Here is a 13163-nt window from a genome sequence, read left to right on the forward strand (position 1 = left end):
CTGGTTTTGTTTTATTTTATTTTTATTCTTTTCCCTAACCATGGCTCCACCTTTACTAGTCTGTTTTGGTTTTATCTTTAGTAGTTTTATCTTTGGTGAAAAAAGTCTCCATTCTGTGTCTTCTGTTACCTGAAGCACTCAACTTTTAACCCTCAAAGAACCATTTGGTCCAGTTTCCAAGTGACCAGAACCCAGTGAGAACCTTAAATTCACTTTATTCATGTTTTTGCAGCCCTTCATTTATGAAATGTAGCATTTAAATATTTACAATAATTGAATGTTTTTCTAAAAATAGCCATTTTTACTTCATCTGCTTTTGAGACAGAGGCTCCTTTCAAAATAAAACCTATCATTTGTCAAAGAGATTGTTCTGCTTTAACTGAATTACAAATGTACCTTCGTCAATTTTCTACTTTTTAAAAAAATCTAATATAAATATGTAAATTAATTTGTTTAATTAGCCTCTGAACAGTATTTAGACACTGTTGTGGTGCAGAAGATCAGAATATGTGCTTTAAGTTTTTCTAATGATAAACCCCTATGCTATCATTATTTTGCTTAGATATTTGACATGGTAAAAATCTGAACATAAATCACTAACTTTAAATAACTAAAACAAATGGACCAAAACTACAAAACTAATATTTATTCACATTTATTCATAAAGCTGTAATAAATAAAGGAGCTGCTCTACTCACCCCTGACCTGGACTTATACATCATTTTAAAATGAGAAAAAAGAAAAGAAAAGAACATAATTTCTTAATTTCACAGAATTTTTTTTTTATTTCTATAAGAAAAATAATGTTATTCTGATGTGACATTTCTCCATTTTCATGCTTTTGAGAGCAGCAGTTTGAAAAGTGACCATACACTTGACAGAGTTCATCACAAAAAGGTCTTGAGGATGAAAAAAATTATCCATAAAAACTTAAAAATTCAGCACTTTTTTCCATTTTCATGGTTTTACACAGCAAAATCTGAATCTCAAGCAAGCAAAAATATCACTGTTTCAAGAATAAAATGCCTTATCTTCTGTCTCACATAAAATAATCTCACAAGAAGGATCAAATCTGCACTTGATCTGATCAGATTATGAAAACTATAAAAAATATGAAATGAAATAACTCAGCAGGGGTGAGAAAGTATGGGGAATTACTTGGTTTTATGCATAAACTGGACATACGTTCAATAAAAACATGAAGACATAAGTTGGTGTGATTTAAATAAACTGTTTTTCTCCATTGTGGAGATTTGAGTTAAAAAACACACATCATGTGTCAGTTTCATACAGAAATTTAGGTATTTTCAAAGGGTTCACATGGTTTATCTTGCAACTGTAAGTTTGCTTCTTCTCGCTCCTTTTTAAGCAATAAATCAAGCTCTAATTGACTTTAATTAATGACATTAATGAATCTAATGCGACTTAAGAGTGTTTTTGTCGTCAAATAATGCATTTAATTTTCATGAGTTTGATAAATCTGGGTGATTTATTTTTCTTGTATCGTCTACAATTAAAGCTTGAAATGAACCAAATTAATCAAAAAATAGTTTTTCAATAGCAAAATAATCATTGTTTAAGAAAATATGTTTGTAAAATTTTCACAACATGGGATGTTTGGTATGTTTCTTACCTCATTGGTATTTTTTTTTTTTTTTTTGCTCACTTAAATAAAATCTACTAATGAGGCAAAAATATTTGACTTACTCCTGAGGGCCCCTTTTTCACAGTCCAGAAACTTGTAATTGATTTTGTGTTCATCCGAACACCACGGCTCATTATCCTGCAATTATCCCTCCTCGACATGCGGAGGCGCCGCGGCAGAGCGGACAGCTGACCATCAGCGTGGTGTGAGCCCAGCCCGAGGTGTGAATACCCGACATTTAAGGAGCTTCTCAAGTACGAGGAGACCCCTGCAGAGGAATCCTCTAACATGAATCACAATTAGCACCTTGGAGTGAGAACAGTCTTCAGGCAGCAGAGGCCTGACAGCTATCTTAACCTGCTCAAAGGTTACTCAGCAGATGGTTTCACCTCCGGGATCACTTTCAGTCTCGTCTGCAGATTTGATTTATTCTGTGGGGACAAAAGTGACAGGCAAACCACTTAGCAAAAGGATCCACAAACACACAAATAACTAAAGACACATTTAGTTAATGAAAACAACAAAAAATCTCAATTTAAACACATTTTGTTGATAAGAATTTCTTTTATTATCATGAATAGGCAACACTGATTTATAGGATTTCTGAAGTTTATTAAAAATTCTTAATCTGAGGCCTCCATTAGATGGAAAAAATACACTTTACTTTGATTAAGCTTAAAATAAAAAGTACAAATGCACTTTGTTCCTAAAAAGAGCCACAGGATGGCACCAACACAACTAACACAACCCATCCATCCATCCATCTTCTTGACCGCTTTGTCCCTTTCGGGGTCGCGGGGGTGCCGGAGCCTATCCCGGCTACTGAAGGGGGAAGGCGGGGTACACCCTGGACAGGTCGCCAGTCTGTCGCAGGGCCTCAATCACACACCCATTCACTCTCACATTCATACCTAGGGGCAATTTAGAGTCACCAATCAACCTATGAAGCATGTTTTTGGACGGTGGGAGGAAGCCGGAGTCCCCGGTGAGAACCCACGCATGCACGGGGAGAACATGCAAACTCCACACAGAAAGGTCCCAGCCGGGATTTGAACCAGGGCCTTCTCGCTGTGAGGCGAGAGCGCTAACCACTTGCGCCACCGTGCAGCCCACTAACACAACCTCTACTTTAAAAAGGGTATAATGTAAACACTTGTGAACCAATTAATGTCAACTAATTAATTGATTAAAAAAGCAGGTTCTCATTTATTTATCCAACTAATTTAAAACAAAAACGTATTCATAGTAAACATCAAGTTAATTAATTTTTTTTTTCAATTTGAGGCATCAGAATGGAGCAGAGCTACAACCTTTTTCCAATGACACAATAATTTGAAGGAAACAGACATTTAAGCTTCATTTTCTCTATTTATGTCAGAAAAATGCTGCAAGAACATACTGAAAATACACAATTTTCCTCTTCCTAATGATCCAACATGGCAGGCTGAGCTGCATCAGCTGGACGTCGCAGCTCAGACCAGCTGATCTGCTCCGTCTTTCAAGACAAAAGAGCGCGTGATGACAGCTGAGAATGAGATCCTCCACACAGACGGAGGTATGTTCCACCCTGGAGGTACAACAACGGTTACTAAACATAAGGTGTGAAGTTAGAAGGAACGCAGGGCAAGAAGGTCATCATACTTTCTCCAGTACACTGGATCTGCTGAGTTAGTCAACCACTGCTAATAGCTCCTTCATCTAAACTGTATGAATGCACACTCTGGACTGAATTTCCTCCACTTTTTTTTACCACATTCTCCACTATCTTTCTTTAAGTCCAAGCAGCTGTCAGTGGAAGCTGATGGAAGGAAGTTGCTCACTGCACTCAGTCATCATGAATCTGTCAAAAGTGAGCCTTTTTTGTTTTATGATGGGAGCAGGACAGCTGAGACCACAATATGGAAGTGAGGGAAAAATATGAGGAAGGTTTGGACTGACGGAGAGGAGTTTATAAGAGCTGCAAGAACCTGTTATTCAGTGCAAAGGTCTTCAGGGACAAGATCCTTCACTTAATCATCCTTAGGGAGCTCAATGTTTGACAGTTTTTTAATGTTTGCACATTTTTAATCAAATAACTTGGTTACATTTAACAATTAGAAAGATAACAATAATTATTTATGTTTTTTTTATTATTATTTTTAAATGAAGCTACAATTTAAGGATATTTCTGAGGTGTTTTTAATTAATTTTAAAAAGATTACATAAAGATATATTTTCTTTGTGCTTACCTTAAGTCCCTCCCTTCCTTAATAACTGTTTTATAATGGATTTAATGATCAAAGATGAAGCCAGGTTTGTTTAAACCAAAGACACTAATCCGTTTAAGGGTCCACAGCTACTGTGACGCAGCAGGGAGCCTTTGTTCACTTAAGCTCAGCAGAAGGAATCCAAAAAGAATTTCACAGGTTTATCTTTGTCCTCAAGGGTAAATGGAAGGAAACAATGCCGGGCCAACAAGATGTGCAGTGTGAAGTTACAGTGTGAGGCCGCGGTATATACCGCTGTGATCCGACAACAGCTGCAGAGATGGTCGTACTCTAGAGAAATGGATGTGAAAACCAAGAAAACAAGACTGTAAATTAAGGTCCGACTCTCAGTAATGGGGGATTTATTCAATTTCAACCGGATTCCCAATAAATAACAGAATAAATAAGAGAAAATGGGACGTCGTGGGAGTGCTGTAAATCAAGTTGGACTTGACCTTTGCAGGCGGCGAGCCGGTGACATTTAAAGGGGCATTATTGAAGTCACGTGGCTCGTCTCGGAGCTTAAGAACACAAGATCGAGCCGTAAACACCTCCGATCCTCCGTTTTCATGGCATGCTCAGGAATTTTGGCAGACACCCAGAACTGAAGAAGAACAGTGGACGCTGGTCTGGACATAACATCCATCTGATGCCAACATGTGACGTCTTAGAAGAAGTCTAAATATCTAGTCTAAATGTCTAAATATATGTTCATAACGTCACGTTTTGTAAATAGATTACTGGACCAACATTTTTTTAACTTATCACAAATTCTTTTTTTAAACACTTTTTTGTTTTTTACAACTTATGTAAAAAATAACAATTTTTGGAGCATTTAGACTCTTTTTTAAGCCAATGTTTGTTGAATTTTTTATTTTTTCTGCAGTTATTTTTTTTAATAAAGTGTCATCTTTAGTGATGCAATTAATGTTCAGGATTTAATATGTATACTATACTATATTGAGCGTGTTTGACCAAATAAATATATATTTTTTAAAAAGTTACATGCTGATTTCAATGAGAGAAATACAAAAAGATTGAAAAAAATCTGTTGCACGTTTGGTTGATGGGCTTTTATTGTCATACAAACAGCTAAGGAATAAGACCTAAAGACATGAGCATTTATACATTGATATATTTAAGAGATCCAATGATATTTAATACAATTTTTTTTAGATTTGGCCTCAGACTTAAGTTCCAATCACTCCGAGAACATTTCAGTACCAGTCAGCCTCCGTCTGTGTTGTCATGGAGACAAAGTCTAGAGATGTCTAAAACAGTGAGATGCAGTGTACCAGAAACTAAAATAGAGGTAAACTGAGCTTTACAAGTTCACCTGGCAAAAAACAATGAAAATGTTCGTATTTAAGAACATTTAATGTTTAAACTTTTCAATGCTTATTTAAAGTGTGTATATAATATTATATTTTAAGGCTATGAGATCCAAGCAGACGTAATTTTTCTGTTTCATTCTTTGAAATGTGGCTTTATACAATCTTCTGACACAAATTCACAAACTTAGTCTCAGTGTCATCAAGTCGACTATTGTTTAAAGGGACAGAGTAATAGGGATGACACAACATAGAACTGACTGGGGATTTTAAAGAGCTTTAAACATTTTTGCATCATGAAAAATTACATCAAACATTGAAACTACCCAATGGCCATTGTCTTAAATTTTGGTACTCTTGTTCTTAGTAAAGATTCAATACAATGCTCAAAGATCAGTGCATTCAGCAGTACAGGAATGTAGCAGCTTTGTGCTTTTAATGTGAAATATTCTGACAAAAAAGGCTTCCTGGAGGACGATATGGCTGTTTCTTACAACACACATGCAAGAGAACTATGTGTAGCAGTCAAAAAGTCTGAGGATAATGAGGGGCCTGAAGTTTCAGGTAGAACTACTGAGACTGAAAACTATACTTTTGACTAAAAATAACAAGTTCTATTAGTGCAAGCTGAGTTTTTTACAGTTTTATCAATGTGCACGACAAGTTTACGAGAGCAGAGTTCAAGGCCATTCTCACACAGTTTGCACAAAATATGCAAATGGTGTCAAAAACCAGATTGTTCAGATGCTGAAGCAAAGCTAACAGGTTATTAAAATAGTTACTGCGAGACAGAGTAAACCCAATAAACACAATGAGTCAAAGAGTCATTCTTAGCTCTGATGTGTTTCTCTATGACTGGCTACTTTATCTAAACACTCTCTGAGGTCAGAGCGCAAGGAAACAATAAACACAATCAAATTAGAGGATTTCTGTCACTTTTTCTCCAATTGTAATATTGTATGAAATTACACAAAAAACACATTTTTTTAACATTATCATCCTGTGAATCCTGAAAGCATTTTTTACCAAGAAGTATAGATAATCACAGCAAAACAAGCAATACAAAAAAAAAGTTTAATCTGATTTTTTTCAGATCTAAACCTGCTTGATGAAAATCAAGGGTGACTTCCTCTCATCTAGACAGACAGACATCCAGTGGAAATATGGCAAATTAAGACAAAGTTATTTGTCGATTCAAAATCTCAAAGACACAGAAAACATGATCATTACTTACAAAAAGACACATGCCTTAAAAAACATGATAGCTCTCCTTCAAAATCTTCTAAACACTTTCAATTCGACTTAAAGTCCCCCGTGACTATTTTTTTAACCTAAAATTAAATTCCCAGTAGTGTTTTAATTATGATTATTAAGTTTTTAACCAAAATCACTCAACTTAAATGTCTTAAAAAATAACTTTTCCGTGATGATCTGAAGCGTCTGTTTCCAAAATCTCCTCTGAGGGGGCGGGGCTTTTGAGGTTGAGCTTGAAATCCCTTGAAAACATGATTTTCATCAAAGGGGGACTTTAACTATCATAATATAATACATAATATAATATAATATAATACAATACAATACAATACAATACAATACAATACAATACAATACAATACAATACAATACAATACAATATAATATAATATAATATAATATAATATAATATAATATAATATAATATAATATAATATAATATAATATAATATAATATAATATATAATAAATGACATACTGTATGTATCTCTACATTTATTATTTTAAACCTGATTAGGGTATTTATTTACATCACGTCATTCGTTGCACTGGTTTTTTTATTTTTTTTTTATTTATTTTTTCCGTGCAGCTCAGGTTTAACTCCCAAAGCTCCAAACAAGAAGCCTCAACTTGACATCCACAGACGAGCAGAAGACAGCTGGGAATGAGAGCCTCCGGCATGGCCTTGATGTGCTGAGGAGCGGCATGCCGGGTGCAGACAGCCCCCCTTCGAGAGCGGCGACATAAGGGTCAAGCTGAAAGTGTTAGGCTGTTAATCTTAGCAGAGCCTTACACGCTTCTTGAGTAGGTCTTCAGGTTGTGCACCCAATAAACAGGTGGCTTAAGGATCTCCCCTTGTTAATATGACACTTGTTAAGAACGGTGACCCTGCTGTCGTTACGAAATTTAAATGGGGACGGGCGGCAAGTGCTCTGTCTGCACTAAATCTGTTTATTTACAGAAAGGGCGCTGAGACCTTTGAAAGGAGGCAGCTGTCGCACTTGATCTTTTGTTGCAGATGAAGGACGGTCAGCTGAGGTCTGCTGGGATGCAAGGAACGAGGCGGAGAGACAATCCAAGTTAGAAATTCACGAGGTTATCTTTGTCATACAGAACAATGGAGAAGGACAATGGCAGTTAGGAGTCATGCAGACTGAGTCTATCATTGTTATGACCATCTAATGACTAAGAAATTAAGAAAAAGCTTTTAAAGTTGATAATTTTACCACAGTATGCACAATAATACCTAACAAAAAGACGCATTTTTGACATTTATGAACTTAGATTTAAATAATTTCCATCAAATACCAAAAATCCTTGAAATTGTATCACAAAAATAGATTTTGAAGCCCAAACAACTAAAAAACTTCAACATCAAAACGCCATAGAGCTGCAGGACAGTCACACTTGTTCACACCTTTGTTTCCAAATACAGATGTCACCTTCTTTGTGTTCTGGCTCTGTCCATGTAGGGCAGCTGGATGTGCCAAGCTCTGCCTCCGGGATGTATAAAAAGGGGAGTTCAGGAAGAGCGCCAATGAAGGTCAGGACAGGCGTACACACAGGTAAGCATCCATACACTCTATGACTACAAACCCCATCACTGACCAGATACAAACATCATATTTTTGTCTTCATAGAAACTTACTGAAGAGAATCTGTCATAGAGGAGGGGAGAGGAAACAGGTACAGATGAATGATTGTTCTCTTTCCATATGGACAATGTTTGATCCAAACATTTTAAACACTTCTGCATTAAAAAACTATAAATAATCCACCTTACATCTAATTATCTGGCCCTTTATGTTCCTATTATTGTCTAATTTTTAAGTATTTTTTTCACCATAATAATCTATATTATTATTTTTGTTGTTATTTAAAGGCCAAAAATGCATACTATTTCCAGGAAAAGTACTAAAAAGTCAATGTTAATCCTTTATCCTTTAGAATCAAAATTGTTCTTTATATATGAGATGCTTTCATAAACACAATTGACATAAATAGTAGAAAATACATTTTAAAATGAACATTTACTACATTTAATTGCCACATTTTGCTCCGCAGCTTTCAGGATGTCAGGCGAATCCATCATGGCGGAGTTTGGGTCCGCGGCTCCCTTCCTGAGGAAATCAGAGAGGGAGCGCCTGGAGGCCCAGACCCGGCCCTTTGACATGAAGAGGGCTTGCTTCGTACCCGACCCCGAGGTGGAGTACGTCAAAGCCATCATCACCAGCAGAGATGGTGACAAAGTCACCGTCGACACCGAGGAGGGAAAGGTAAGTGTGAGCCCTTCCGCTCTCAAGTTAGAAGTATTTTGGAAGGTAATCCTTGTGGTAAATCTTCTCAGACGGTCACTGTTAAAGAGGCTGATGTTCACCCCCAAAACCCGCCAAAGTTTGATAAAATCGAAGACATGGCAATGTTCACCTTCCTCCATGAGCCTGCCGTGCTGTTCAACCTCAAAGAGCGTTATGCAGCATGGATGATCTACGTGAGTACTATCATGTAATCTACTAGAAGCTACTCTGGTTCAAATTAAACCAGCCTGTGTGTTTCCATCTCCAGACCTATTCAGGGCTGTTCTGTGTGACTGTCAACCCCTACAAGTGGCTGCCAGTCTACGACAAGATGGTAGTCGCCGCTTACAGAGGGAAGAAGAGGAGTGAAGCTCCTCCTCACATCTACTCCATCTCCGACAATGCTTACCAGTACATGCTGTCTGGTGGGTTCAGTCTGGATGTAGCAGTTTGTGGTGCAACCAAAACATGAAAGCTAACACAGATCTTTGTCTTCAACTCTACAGACCGAGAAAATCAGTCAATCCTCATCACGTGAGTCCTTCTCTATCTAGTAGTACAATAACAACCATTTTTGATGTCTTAAAAGATCTCCTTTGTGTTCATGTCCGTTTCCTTACTCAGCGGAGAATCAGGTGCAGGAAAGACTGTAAACACCAAGAGAGTCATCCAGTACTTTGCCAGCATTGCAGCTGCTTCTGGCAAGAAGGATCCCAGTCAGGAGAAAAAAGCAAGTCCACTTTGATTTAATCCTGCTGCATATTCAAAACCACAAACGGCATTAAAGGAGACACTGTTAATGTGTGCAGGGTACTCTGGAAGATCAAATCATCCAGGCTAACCCTGCTCTGGAGGCTTTTGGGAACGCCAAAACCATCAGAAATGACAACTCTTCCAGATTTGTGAGTTTCCTTATCATTTTATTCAAGATATATGATTATTTGAAGTAAATTTACTTGATTTATAATGAGACAATTACAAATGGAGGTGGTCTTAAGGGGATTCATTTTTAAGATATAAATTATCTGAAAACATTTCAGACAAATTTTTGGTGTAGTCATTCAAAAACTTGGACAAACAACCAAAAATATAAAAAATGTTTGATTTTTAAGATGGCAATGTTGGACAAACTGTATTATGTTTGCAGGGTAAATTCATCCGAATCCACTTTGGCGTGAGTGGGAAGTTGTCCTCTGCTGATATTGAGACGTGTGAGTTGAACACTTACTTGCCCTCAGTTATGCTTTTTCTACCATTTACGCATAAACAGTTTGAGAACATAACCAATTCTTTGATGTTTTTGATCAGATCTGCTGGAGAAATCTCGTGTGACCTATCAGCTGAAGGCTGAGAGGGATTACCACATCTTCTACCAGATTCTGTCCCAGCAGAAGCCAGAACTGCTGGGTGAGAGAGAGTTAGACCATTGAAATGCAGCTAAGACACAACTCAACTCAAACCCTTTTATCTTTACTTGAACAGAAATGCTGCTGATCACCAACAACCCCTACGACTATGCCTACATCTCCCAAGGAGAGACAACCGTTGCCTCCATCAATGATTCAGAAGAGCTTATGGCAACTGATGTGAGAAAAGCTGGTTGAAGCGAAGGAATACCACACACCCAGATTCACTATTCACTTCAGATTCTGATCCTTTAGGAAGCTTTTGACGTTCTGGGGTTCACCCAAGAGGAGAAGAACGGCATCTATAAGCTAACTGGGGCCATCATGCATTACGGAAACATGAAGTACAAACAGAAGCAAAGGGAGGAGCAAGCAGAGCCTGATGGCACAGAGGGTAAAAGCTCATCACATCAGCATGAACTGCCCAATAGGAAATTGTGTTTTAAAAAAAATCCTCAATAGAGACAATATTTCATTACAGATGTCGACAAAGCGGCATATCTCATGGGCCTGAACTCGGCTGACCTCATCAAGGGGCTGTGCCACCCCAGAGTGAAAGTAGGCAATGAGTGGGTGACCAAAGGTCAAAGTGTGCAGCAGGTAAACTGACAAAACATTTACCAGTACTGGGTAAGAAAAAGACGATTTCCCCTCACATTCCAAATAGGAACGTGAAGAGGGAAGGGGTTTCCTGGTACCAAGAAACCAAAATTCCAAAGACTATTTTGTAGCAGTCCATTGAATTATTTACTTTACTGGTGGTCTAAGGTGGTTTATTCCGTGAATTTTTTGATACCACCATAAACCAACATAAGAACTTGAGGGAATACAGAAGAAAATGAAAACACCATCAACTCAAAATGACAATTTTGCACCTTAAATACACATTTTCTTTGCAACTTTTGCGGCAAAGCTCCCATTTTCCCCATCAATATAATTTGCTTTCAAAACAAAATACATCATTTTCCCAGTGTCAAAATAAAAGCTTGTCAAATTTGTCTAGTGCAAAACACAATGTCAACACGTCTATTGAGAAATTAAATGCATTACTGTCATTATATTTGTCAAAAATTACCATTCTTGCTCTGCTACCTTTTTTGTGCAAATCCTAATTTTACTATTTTTTTCTGTATTACAAGTAATTTAAGTTATAAACTGGCCAATCAGATACCTCAATAACAATACTGAGATTTTATGTAGCCTACTTTCAGCTCGCTCCTGATTGGCTAGAGTGGTTGCCGTGAAAACGTAGACTTAGACCGATTTGGACCAATCACTGTTTACTAACAAAATCTGGCATCAGCATAGCGAAGAATATATCGCAAAAAAAAGTTGCGACTGAGAGTATGTCATTTTCTATGGGTCCCGTCACACTCACTCAGTCCAGTTATGTTATTCTGTCAGTCCAAAACATACAAAAATCTGTGTTTTGTGAGGCAAAATGAATGGGTTTGCTTCCCTGCCGTTTTAGGTATACTACTCTATTGGTGCTCTGGCTAAGTCAGTGTACGAGAAGATGTTCTTGTGGATGGTGGTGAGAATCAACCAATCCCTGGATACCAAACAACCACGCCAGTACTTCATCGGCGTGTTGGACATCGCTGGATTTGAGATCTTTGACGTATGTTCGCTTTTACTGAGAATTCGTTTCTTATTGAGACTCTGAAGTCTGACTCCATCTTTGCTTTTGGTTTCTAGTTCAACACCTTTGAGCAGCTGTGCATCAACTACACTAATGAGAAGCTCCAGCAGTTCTTCAACCACCACATGTTTGTGTTAGAACAAGAGGAATACAAGAAGGAGGGAATCGTGTGGGAGTTCATTGACTTTGGCATGGACTTGGCTGCCTGCATTGAACTTATTGAAAAGGTCGGTGTCTTCCAGACATGGAGGTTGTTGGCTTTTTAAGAAAAGGGTTTTCATATTTGCAGTAAACTAACGGACAACTGCTTTTTAATGTCAATAAATGTGATAAATCTTTTACAAGGAATGAATTTGCACAAATATTATCTCTAACTTTTCTGACTTTTCATTTCAACTGTATGCATCACCTGTTCCTGCAGCCCATGGGCATCATGTCCATCCTCGAAGAGGAGTGCATGTTCCCAAAAGCCAGCGATGCGACATTCAAAGCTAAACTTTATGACAACCATCTGGGTAAAAGTCCCAACTTCCAAAAACCCAGGGTTGTCAAAGGGAAAGCAGAAGCTCATTTCTCCCTGGTCCACTATGCCGGTACTGTTGATTACAACATCACTAACTGGCTTGAGAAGAACAAAGATCCTCTGAATGAGACAGTGGTTGGACTCTATCAGAAGTCCACCCTGAAGCTGTTGTCCATGCTGTTTGTTGGCTATGCAGGAGCAGACGCAGGTAAAGCATCTGCAAACCCTCTGACCCAAAGAATTGTCTTTCAGCTGATGAACAAGAAACAGAACCTGAATATTACAATCTCCCAACAGCCCAGGATGCAGGAGGCAAAGGAAAAGGAGGGAAGAAGAAGGGTTCTTCCTTTCAAACAGTGTCTGCTCTGCACAGGGTGAGCCATCTATAAGTATTGGCACAGATCTTTGGTTGAATTTCTTGGCTAATTTTCAATCATTTAATATGTTCACAGGAAAATCTCAACAAACTGATGACAAATCTAAGATCTACTCATCCTCATTTTGTGCGGTGCATCATCCCCAATGAGACCAAGACTCCTGGCGCGATGGAGAACCCTCTGGTCATGCACCAGCTCCGCTGTAACGGGGTGCTGGAAGGCATCAGGATCTGCAGGAAGGGATTCCCCAACAGGATCCAGTATGGAGACTTCAAGCAAAGGCAAGACATTACATTGCAATGCTTAGAGTTGCTTTGAACTGTTCTTGAACTGATTCTAATGATGCTGTCATTTCAGATACCGCATCTTGAATCCCAGCTCCATCCCTGACGGTCAGTTCATGGACAACAAAAAAGCTGCAGAGAAACTTCTGGGCTCTTTG

The 13163-nt window shown here is 38.1% G+C and overlaps 1 protein-coding gene across 1 annotated transcript in view; it reads left to right on the plus strand.

The window, feature by feature from the left end:
* Positions 1–7942: 7942 nt before the first annotated feature.
* Positions 7943–13163, plus strand: part of LOC112151095 (myosin-6) — a gene marked incomplete in the record, with an annotated part of 11277 nt that continues 6056 nt past the window's right edge. Inside the window, 18 exon segments of the mRNA XM_036217353.1 lie at positions 7943–8041; positions 8117–8162; positions 8541–8752; positions 8824–8967; positions 9042–9198; positions 9280–9307; positions 9398–9503; positions 9583–9675; positions 9921–9984; positions 10082–10180; positions 10256–10359; positions 10435–10573; positions 10661–10779; positions 11651–11800; positions 11878–12048; positions 12243–12552; positions 12642–12718; positions 12797–13002. Of these exon segments, the coding sequence (XP_036073246.1) occupies positions 8549–8752; positions 8824–8967; positions 9042–9198; positions 9280–9307; positions 9398–9503; positions 9583–9675; positions 9921–9984; positions 10082–10180; positions 10256–10359; positions 10435–10573; positions 10661–10779; positions 11651–11800; positions 11878–12048; positions 12243–12552; positions 12642–12718; positions 12797–13002 (2171 nt within the window).

Source organism: Oryzias melastigma, linkage group LG20 (assembly GCF_002922805.2).
Source record: "Oryzias melastigma strain HK-1 linkage group LG20, ASM292280v2, whole genome shotgun sequence".
In the NCBI taxonomy this organism is placed as follows: domain Eukaryota; kingdom Metazoa; phylum Chordata; class Actinopteri; order Beloniformes; family Adrianichthyidae; genus Oryzias; species Oryzias melastigma.